At 39.4% G+C, this 11,266-nt stretch overlaps 1 protein-coding gene across 1 annotated transcript in view; it reads left to right on the forward strand.

Moving 5' to 3' along the window:
- Positions 1-10,850, forward strand: part of LOC122066870 (transcription factor BIM2-like) — a 21,111-nt gene extending 10,261 nt beyond the window's left edge. The window contains exons 10-14 of the mRNA XM_042630693.1: positions 6,386-6,455; positions 6,558-6,653; positions 7,216-7,664; positions 8,055-8,184; positions 10,434-10,850. Coding sequence (XP_042486627.1) covers positions 6,386-6,455; positions 6,558-6,653; positions 7,216-7,664; positions 8,055-8,184; positions 10,434-10,541 — 853 coding nt within the window. The 3' untranslated portion in view covers positions 10,542-10,850. The remainder of the gene's footprint in view (positions 1-6,385; positions 6,456-6,557; positions 6,654-7,215; positions 7,665-8,054; positions 8,185-10,433) is intronic.
- The last annotated feature ends 416 nt before the right edge of the window (positions 10,851-11,266 follow it).

Here is an 11,266-nt window from a genome sequence, read left to right on the forward strand (position 1 = left end):
AAAAAAAAAAAAAAAAAAAATTATCAGTGTCAGACATGATAAAGTTAGTGAGCATGGAGAAAACAGGCCCAGCCAAGAGAAAAGAGTTGATATTTGTGTGGCCCTCGATGTAGCAGCTCTTCTTTGGATAGGACCTAACCTGTTTTAGAGGTCCTACCAAGACTTGGGCCTGAAATGGTATTTGGGTCTAGTACTGTAATTAGAGATTTATTTTCCATATCATGATAATATGTAGCCTTTAATTTATTTGTTTTGTTTTAGTTTGGTAGGAAGTTGGATTTGTAGGTGTGGTAGTTTCCCAGTCTAATATTACTTTTTTTTCTTTTTAAGAATTGTAGGAGTCTTTTCTTATTTATATGCTGCTTGTATCTGCCAAAGATTTTAAATTTGAAGAATGAAAATTTGATTTTGAGATTGTCTTACATTGCTTGATTATTCTTCCCTTCTCTCTCTCTCTCTCTCTCTCTCTCTCTCTCTCACACACTCTCTCTCTCTCTCTCACACACGCACACACATTCAGATGCTCTCCTCCCTTTGGTGAGTAGTTACCGTGATTCTTGTTGTTTCTTCTTCTTAAGTTCCTTGTCCTTTCCTTTCCTACGTTGCTGTTCACACTCGAACTTAGGGTGTGATTCCTCCTCACTCTCTTTCCCACCCTTTTATTCTATTCATTACATTACTGTTCTGTTCAGTGAAACCCCAACCATACTTGCTGTTCATCGATCTCCTTCACCCCTTCCCTCCCTCTCTATAACCTTAGGAGCCATCCCTGGGTGACCTACTCTTGAAAAACCCTGTTTGGGTTCACTTTGGGCCCACCCAACTGCCAAATACGCAAGGTACAAAGGAGTGGCAAATCTGTAATTTTATCAGAAATTTTATAAGGGTGATGGGAAACTATAAACCAGAATTGGAGAGGTCTATTGAGTAACCCGATGGGAGAGGATACAAGTGGGTATAATATTTATTAACAAGGAGTAGAATTGGAAGTATCTCAAAAAGAAGGATATAAGGGGATAAGAGAGGAAGTGAGGGGCATTAGGGGAAGTTGAAAGGAGCAAAATAAAACAACCAAAATCATTTTTTGGGGGGGGGGATGTTATCGTTTTCAACCTCCAGCCAAAGCAAGGAGGCAGAAACCAAGAATCCACAAAAGAGAAATTCCCCCAATTTTTATTGATTGGGCTTGGAATTTCAGGCATAGGGTTGCCTACAAATGGTGATTGGTTTCCCAGTGTTCTAGAGAGGGAGGGAAGGGTGTGAAGGAGATTGATGAACAATAAGGGTGACAGGGTTTCGTTGAACATAATAGGGAGGGAATATAATAGAAGGAAAGTGAGGGAAAGAGGGAGGAGGAATCACAACTTGAGTTGTGAGTGTGAACAACACAACAAAGGAAAGGAAAGCAAGGGAAAGAGAGGAGGAATCGCACCTTGAGTTACGAGTTTGAACAACAACACAACAAAGGAAAGGAAAGCAAGGAAACTCGCCGAAGGAGAGCAGAGAATCTGAGGGAGGAAGAAAAGGGAAGAATAAGAAAGGAAGAGAAGAAGAAGAAGAAGGCCACCAGACTCACAATCATGAACCAATATCTAACTCAAATTTTCATTTTTCAAACCTGAAATCTTTGGTAGATATAAGTAGCGTATAAATAAGAAGACTCCTACAATTCTAAAACAGGTATAAGCGTACTATTAGTTTAAGAAACTACCACTCCTATGTGTCCCAACTTCGGAACTTCCTACCAAAATAATACAAAGTAAGTAAATTAAATATTACATATTATCCTAACATAGAAAAGTGAGAGGGTGGTAGCATGGGAAGGAATATCCACACCACACTAGGGGTGAAACAGGACCGGGTTGGGCTGGGTTTCTCAAAACCCTAACCCAACCCTAGGTCCCAAAACTCAAGCCAACTGTAACCCAACCCTATCGGGTTCATGCTTAGGCCCAACCCTACAGGGCTCAGGGTTGGGCCGTGTTAGGTCAGGTTAACCCTAGCTAGTCTTCTTAGTGGAATCACATTCCGATAAGTACGATTCAATTTTGATTTCAATTCCAATTCCAATTCTTCAAACCATTCCACTGCCTTCAAACTCTAAAAAACATTGATCGTAACTGACCCTTCACCCCTTAAATTCCTCAAAGTGCCAGTATGTGCTAAGAGTCTAAAGAGAAAGGGTCCTTTCTACTAATGAAGTTCTCTTGTCGGTTTTTCAAAAGCTTAGGAAAGCTTCCTTGTATTGTTTTAGTTATTTTCTTCATTCATACAACATGATGCAATGACATCATGGGTTGGGTTAAATCTTGGCCACAATGGAAGTCCATGTGGGCCAAGCCCAACCCAAAATATTAGGCAGGTGGAGTTGTTTCTTGTCAATATATGCAATGTTCTAATGTAAAAAAAAAAAAAAAAAACATTTTCAATTCTAAATTTCAATAATTCCATTTGCTACAATAGAGAACTCAAAAGTGAATGCAAATTCTAATGTAAGAGAGAAACAAGACTTGTTCTTTAGAGATGTGTTTTTCCTTTGGCTTTGTGCTCTGTCTTTTGGCTATATTGTTCTCTATCATATTCTTGTTACACAAGAAATTCAATGATATCAATAAGAAATTCCCTTCGCTGGGAGAGACACTTGCATTCTACAAAGCACAATAATAATCAGGGTTAGACTCATGGCGGATTAGGGTCGGGTTGGGGTTTTCTATACCACAACCTGGCCCTGCCCGGCCCAACCCTACACAGGGTTGGGTCGGGTTGGCCCTCATAGTCGGGTTAAACAGGGTTCGGGCTCAGGGCGGGTTTGGATCGTTAGGGCTAAACTTACACCCCTACCACACAAATAGTTGTCTTGAAAAAGGTATCATCGACATGGGACCCACATATTCAGAGCAGGTGAGAAAATAATAAAAAATTCATGTGAGAGGGAAACTACACTTTAGCATTGTGGGGAAGTTTTTTCCTACACAAAATAAATATCTAATTATCTAGTAGACCCAAATCCCAAATCGTTCTTGGTTCTTGGTTGCGGCTCTCGAACATGTTCAGCCCAGTCCAAAGAAATGCTTTTTGCATCACCAGAATGCATGGCATTCATCTTTGATGAACTTTTGGTGGATACTCAAGATCTACTATTGCAAGTAGTGAGACAAAAGAAGACAGGGGATTGATCATGCAAGCATAATTCCAATAAACCAACTTAAAATACAGAAATAATGAAGAGAAGAAAAGGGGAAGTTTTGACTGTATGTCACAATTGGGCTTTATGGTAACCCAACCTTGAAGGGATGGAAAGGATCACCACTTAAAAGGTTTTGTGGTACTCCATAAATTCAGCAGTATATTGTTCTTCCTTCATCCTGCATGAGGACCATTAGCCCTCTATAATTTAAAATAAGACCAATGAAAATACCACTGTGTCCGTGCTTTGTTTAAAGTGCATGTACCCATTGGTGTAGTCTCTGTGGCCCTTTGACTCATTGATGGCTGTATATGGGTCATATTGAAACTTGATGGCTTAATTTAGTAGGTATGTTTACTTAAAAGGATATATGAAACTATTGATTAGTCTATGTTTGGAAAAGTCACCAAGTGATGGAAATATACCATTTCTTTCTAGGGAGAGAGATCAACATGCTAGCACTTTGTTATGTAATATTGTGTGTTTGCATATTTTTGGACATCAGATCCCCGTCTTTGCATCTGAGCTATTTAACTCATCAGTTGTTTCATTATCATTTCCTCCATCGTTGCTACAACCTCTCTCCCCTCTCCACTGCTGCTGGATCAAAACGACTTGAGACCTTCGGTTTTGTCTCTCTCTCTCTCTCTCTCTCTCTTGCAGCACCCCCTGCTGGCCCCCACACCACCCCCTCTCGCAACCGAAATTTGAAGAGGGGGGTAAAAAAAAGGCATGAAGAATAGAAAGACAGTTTTTACATTGGGACAAACAGATCTGAAGCTCTTTTGTTCATCCTCATTCATTGATAGACCTCTTCTTTCTCTTCTCAATTAAAATTCTCTTTGTTATAATCATCTAAGTGCTTGGCATCAGATTGAATTGTAAGGGAGCTCATGAGTGAGGTATTTTGATGTTCGAAAGGAATCTGTTGCAAAGGTGGGAGATGCTCAAGAGGGAAAAAGGGTGAAGTGGAAAAGTAGTAGTTTGGACTTTCACTTCACTGCTACAGCACAGATGCTGGAACTCAAGTGTGATTGTTATTTTTCAGTCAAGTTTATGTTTTCTGATTCATTTGTTGACCTAACAGTGTTTGGTTATTTATGGTATTGATAGACCCACTACTAGGAGTGTAAGTTTTTCCCTGATGGCCCGAACCCATCCTGAGCCTAAAAGGCTTGGGTTAAGATTTCTGACCCTGGGTTAAGGTTGAGCTGAGCTGATCCGAGCCTGGGTTGAGGCCGGCCTGACCCTGATTTTTACCATGATTAATATAATATAATTTAGGGTTGTCATCCTAGCCTACAATTCAGAATAGTGAAATCTGGGTTATTGATTCTTATGGTTAGGTGTCTTGAACATTTATTATTGTGTTTGATGTTTGCAAGGATTCCATGGAGAGAAAATAGGAAATTAAGATAAGAAAGGGATTTAGATAAAAGAAATTAATAAAATATAAAAAAGGATAGTGTTGGCTTTACGGAAAAGTCATGCGTCATGGCCTATTGGGAGGTAGCCGACCTCTTCTCAGGATAAGATCAAGAGAAAATTTAGGATTTCATTCGTTGTTCTGCTTTTGTTGGTCCCTCCTCTTAAATAGGATAGAATAGTAGTTACAAAGAGTTACAACCTCTTACTCCACTAACACCACTTCTCTAATAACTCCTATTATAACCGATAACTCACAGATAATTGAAAATTCCTAAACAACTAAAACCTATCTCAAAATTAACTATTCTTGCTTATTTGTGCATGTAACATTCCATCCCCGTTAAGATTGGTCTTGTCCTCAAGACCACTTTCTGGAAATTGAATCTTCATTGCATCTAGATCCTCCCAAGTCGCTCTAGCATGTTGGTAGTCTTCCCTTGGCTTTATTGAGGAAGCCATGACCTCGTTTCTCTAGAGAGATTGTAGAAATTCCACCAGTGGATGCCGTGCCTGAGCTCTGATACCAGATGATGTGTGCAGGGATTCCATAGAGAGAAAATAGGAAAATTAAGATAATAAAGGGATTTAGATAAAAGAAATTAATAAAATATAAACAATGATAGGGTTGGCTTTACGGACGAAGCCATGCATCCCGGCCCATTGGGAGGTAGTTGACCTCTTCTCAAGATAAGATCAAGAGATAATTTAGGATTTCATTCGTTGCTCAGCTTTTGTTGGTCCTTCCTCTTAAATAGGATATGATAACAGTTGCAAAGAGTTACAACTTCTTATTCCACTAACACTACTTCTCTAATAACTTCTATTATAATCGATAATTCACACTTAATTGAAAATTCCTAAACAACTAAAACCTATCTCAAAATTAACGATTCCCACTTATTTGTGCATGTAACAGTGTTGCACTTCATAAATTTAATTGTGCATTGATCATTTGATCTGTTGGGTTCCCCCGCCCCCAATTTTTTAATGCATAGGACACAAATGACAAAAACAGGGTCAATCAGGGTTTGCTTGACCCTAGCAAAAATCTGGCCCAATTAGGGCCGGGTTGGGTTGGCATGAGCCTGGCAGGGTTAGGCTTAGGCATGCGCTCGGCAAGGCTGGGTTGGGCCTGGGTTGAATTTTGGGGGGACCTCAAAACCCCAGCCCACCCTGCCCCTGTTTCACCCATACCTACTATCATAGAGAGGGGGTAGGGGTTGGCCGTAGGCCTGTTTGTCTTTGTCTACTTAACCTCTCTCAACCCACTGGTCCAAGCTTCGCTCATGAAGCTTTCCACTGCATTGGTGATACGCTGTACTTGCAGTGCAGAGGAGACAGTGGGACGTAGAGAGTGCGTAAATAAGTCGAGTGTTCTCAAGAGCCAAAGCCATCTCTGGCCTTTGCCTGGTCTTGCTGCTGCTTGAGAATTAACCGGAGATGAAGGGGAGAGGGAGAGGGGACTGTTGCAGCAGCGGTGGTCGGCCGGTGGTGTGACGACAGCAGGAAAAATCACAGAGTTGCCTTTTGTGTCATCCAACGGTCAATAAAATGTTGGCATGCAAGATTCTATTGAACCCCACTAGTGTGTACGATCTTTCCCTTATTTTTATTATTTGCAATTCTGAAATTCATTGGAAACTCTATAAGTGTTTTTTGTTTGATCATATATTATGTTAGTGCTTAATGCCTCTCTTACTGCTATCTCTCTCTCCTCCTACTCCTTTTCTTACCATTCAATTTGCTGAAGTTTTTCCAACTATTTTGCAGATTTCAAATGTTGAGAGAACTTATACCCCATAGTGATCAAAAGAGAGATAAGGCATCTTTCTTATTAGAGGTATATCAAGAAAATTGTAAGGATTAGGTCTCTCTATTGTTAGTTCATGTTGGTAACTATTTCAGCTGCTCAAATTGGTTGATGATGTGCATTCTTTTTCAGGTCATTGAGTACATTCAGTTTTTACAGGAGAAGGTAAACAAATATGAACAAGTATATCTAGGATGGAATCCAGAGCCTACCAAGTTGACGCCATGGGTATCCTTATACTGCTCTCTGAAATTATCCTTTTTTTTCCCCCTTGTGTCATTTCCAATTGTGCACATGTCTTTGACGTGCATAGAGATTGTCATTTATGTTTGGTGTTGGATGGAGATGGCTGTGAATAGCTAGTATGTGTAGGTCCATGCATGTTTGGCAATCTGTCCACATGCTTGTGTGGATTTCAAGATCATGGTTCTTCTCTTTTATGTCTATTTGAAAGATAAATTGAATTGATCGGTGTTTTGGCACCCTCCTGGTTCCAAGAAATAATTAATTCTCGGTTGTTTCTGAGTGGAGGGGATGGTAGTAGTTGATCTCTACCTAGGTCATGCCCTGCATCATTATTTAATGTTATGATGTCAGAAAAATAAGTGTCTAGCATATTCTCAGTAGATTTCATGGAAACTAAAATGGGAAATGGAGCTGATCATGTGATGTCATATCACACACACACACACACACACACACACACACACACAGAGATATATATATATATATATATATATAAACACACTTCCAAAAGTTTTGTAACAATGAACTCTTTTCCTTGTAACAGAGAAATAGCCATGGATCTGGGGAGAGTATGATTGATCATTCACGAGCTATGAAGAATGATCCCAGTAGTGGGTTGATGTTTGCTGGGAAATTTGATGAGAAAAATGTCGCCATTACTCCCACCATGCTTCCAAATGCACAGAATGTTGTTGAATCTGACCTGAGCACAGGTGCTGCCTACAGAGCAATGGATCATCACACTGGCCTCGCAGACAAGTCGGTACCCTTGTCTATTCCCATGCAGTCAAATATGTTTGCTCCTGTAGGACAAGGTGGCGGGCTTGCGCAACAGCCATTGAGACCCATGTCAGATGTGGAAGACATGTCAGCTCAGCCTCAATCCCAGTTGTGGCAAAACAAGCCATGTACAACAGGTGATGCACCAATTGAGCAGGAGGGTGTGGATATTGAAGGGGGAACAATTAGCATCTCAAGTGTATACTCTCAAGGGTAAGTGTCCATAAACTCTCTTTTTGCTTCTTATATGCTGTTTTTTTCTTTTTTCTCTTTTGCTGGAGTTGGTCACACTTGAAAAGTCTGATTTTTCTGATTGTTTAGTTTTTACATTTCCTTGGGATAAAGTTGTTCATCTTACTGTCATTCCCTAGAAAGATGGTATTAGCAGGATTTGATCTGCTACTACCTAACCCTACCCTTTCAAAGGGGTTGAATAACTATTGCTCTATAGGTGTTCTAGATTTTGAAGCTTTTTACCAAAATTCCTCGTAGCTTGCAAGTCACTGATGAATGTGTGAATGTGTACCACTTGCCATTAAGTGAGCCCTTTTTGTTTTTCATTAATTGCATGATGCTGAAGAAATGGGTCTTTGTTGGAGACAGATTGTTGAATTCTTTAACACAAGCACTTCAGCACTCAGGTGTGGATTTGGCACAAGCTAGTATCTCAGTGCAGATTGATCTTGGGAAGCGAGCAATTAATAGATTGGCTACTATGACATCCAGTTCTAAGGTATGTACAGTCGGATAATTTGGTCGCTAATCCTAGTTTCCTTCTTTTCTTTATGGTGCTTTCATATTTTTCCCTTCACGCCCCTTTCAAAGTTTCTGCTGTTACCATAATTGTCAAGGTGCCTGGGTGATCTAAGGCATTCGATGGGCGCCTAGGTGTTGCCTAGACAACCTAGGCATGCAGTATATGACTATGTAATATAGCAATGATAATTTATATAATTATACTTGTATGCAAAATAGAAGCCATGTCAATGCAATATGATATAATTATACTAGTAATGACCTAGTATGAGAAAATCAACATATAAAAACAAAGTATAGGATATAATGTAAGCATATTCATCGAAAAACAAAGCAATAAACATAAAGCAATGTAAAACTCATGACGTTTCAACAAGGCGTGCTGTCGTCTAGGTGAAGCCTTGACAACTAGGATTGTGTTACCCCAAGGGGGTAGCTCAGTTGGTAAGGACCATACCTCATAATTATGAGGTTATGCCCCCCACCCACCCCCCACCCAAAAAAAAATAAAAAATAAAAAATAAATAAAGGAAGAAAAAAAGTATTATTTTATCTAGTTTAGTGGAAAGAAAGATCGGTTTGACTTGGGGCATCAGCCCAAGTGGAGGAGTACTGTATTCTCAACTGCATAATAATTATTGGGTTCTACTTGTCAAAAATATGTCATGCATAGCTGACCAGTGGTAATGTAGTACTGAATTTGATTAATCAAAACTGTAGCCAGATAACAAGATCTTTCAATCAAAGAATAATTAAGGATATATGGGACAAACCTATCAGATCCAGGAAAGGGTGTTTGGGCAAATAAGCAGATAGGAGTCAGAAATTAGGTCTGAAACTGCCACTTGATTCTGTATTTTGAGGCAGAAACAAATAGCAAATCACTTGTGAAAACAGTGGTCCAGTTAGGCTTAAAACAGTAGCAAATATGGACTGAAGGGTAAAATAGGAAAACAGAAATATTTTAAGTTCCAACAGGTCATAAACTTCTCAAATGCAAATCGAGTTATTGGAAAAAAGCCTTGCATATGAACTGCTAAAAGCAACAGTTAAAGTTGTAGGAAAACTAGAAGTATACTTGTTCATGGATGAAGGATGATGGAAGAATAAGAACAAATAGAAATTAAACACCTGAGCTTCACACTGCAAGATGATTCGATTGGATCAAACACCAACCTACCTAGATCACACACAAGGGTTTCCTTGATCAAAAAACAATGGATCTTCAAACATGAGTAGGAGTAGCAGCAACAGCAGTTTTCGTTAATTAAATTCGTGTACGATGCTAGGCGTAACTTATATTAAAGATTAAAAAGTAGACTCGAACACTGGAGGAAATGACTGACCCAATCCTTAACTAATAGGGTAACCTAGACTAACTAGGAAATTGAAATACTAAAGGAAACTAACTCAAAACTCAAAACTTTAAGTCCTAACTCCTAACATTCATATGACTTGTTTGATGTGAATTAAATAAATTTAAGAGTTGGAGTTGGAGTTGGAATGGGAGATCCCATAACGAAACTCAGCTAAGATAGCCTATGCTGATGTAGTGATGTGGATTCCACCAACTATAGATGAAGAAACAAACTACCTAATAAGGGAGATCCCATATGCATCAGACTTAATATCCATGTTTTAGGTCCATTAAAGTGGTCAACCCTTAATACCCATGGTTTAGGCCCATTAAAGTGGTCAACCTTTTTTTTTTTTTTTGTTTTTTTTTTTTTTGGGTAGCAGCCCTACCACATTAAAACCCCCATGGACCAAAGGGCCAACATGTAAACAACCCAACCATAGAATAAAACAAGAAATCTGCATCAAATGTGCATATATATATATATATAGAGAGAGAGAGAGAGAGAGAGAGAGAGAGAGAGAGAGATGTCTGCCTGATGCTTAGGTCAGTATCATTGTGCTTAATTTAATCTGATGAATCGATTTGGTGAGCAGTTAATTGGATGATTTTGTTGATTTTGGAGATTGCACGATAGCATAGTACTTACAATGTAACTCGGATTCCATTCCTCAAATACAACCATGTGTACTCAAGTATTCTCATGTTATTGGGGCTTGAGCTTATCCTTTCTGTTGTTGGAGGTACCATGCAGAGACAGATTATTTGCATTTGGTGGCGACACTTTTAGGAACAACATTTACATGGGGTTTTGGAAACTGCCATATGAAGGGGGTGGGGATCTGACTATTTTTTCAATTTTGCCTCAGGATCAAGAAGACCCTTCTGGCAATCGGACGACGACACATTATAGGGTTGCAAGCAGTGATGAGGACTCGGATCATGCTCATAAGAGGTTAAAGAGGGAAAGAAGCTAGTAGGGACCCATACATCACTTTTGGCTTATTTTCTCCCTCCCCAGTTCGGAGTTTTATGTTCTCGTGGTCCACTAGACTCGATGGAGATCAATTGTACATAGCTCTGCTTTTTTGGTTTGTTGGGACATATTCTCCTTTCAAACCAGAGTACATAATTCATTCATTTGTAATTTTCTTCCTTTAAAAGAGGCTTCCACACAGATTTGAGAAGCTGCTTTTACTTTCGAAGTCACCACATGTGAATTTTTATTGGGCATATCTATTGTTCACTACACAGTTCTATGGAAATGTAAGAACTTGTTCTCTCAACCATTCACCCATTGTTGACCTTTCTTTACACTATTACTGTAGAATGTACACGGTCACTTTTCACATTTTAAGTTGGTGCCCCTTCTTTGGTGGCTGTAATGTTTTCTAATTCTCGACAAAATAAGCTTTTAATATTCAACAAATTTCCTCGTCCTCCCCTGTTTTGAGGTTGGGTTGGGCGACTTAGGATAAGATGTTGAGGGTTAAACAGGATTTTGTTTCACCATTGTGGGACAGATAGTATTTGACAGTGGGCCTAGTGGGTTCTATACATTGAAAAATCCTGCAAGTCTCTAGTCCATGGTTTCAAGAATCAGGAATTAGATTGGTGACTTGACTGATACGGATCAGAATCGGCTCTATAATGATTCTCATTTAAGCTTGCCATGGGCACCAAACGTCACATGTGAATAATA

The sequence above is a fragment of the Macadamia integrifolia genome, unplaced genomic scaffold (genome assembly GCF_013358625.1).
Source record: "Macadamia integrifolia cultivar HAES 741 unplaced genomic scaffold, SCU_Mint_v3 scaffold262, whole genome shotgun sequence".
In the NCBI taxonomy this organism is placed as follows: Eukaryota; Viridiplantae; Streptophyta; class Magnoliopsida; order Proteales; family Proteaceae; genus Macadamia; species Macadamia integrifolia.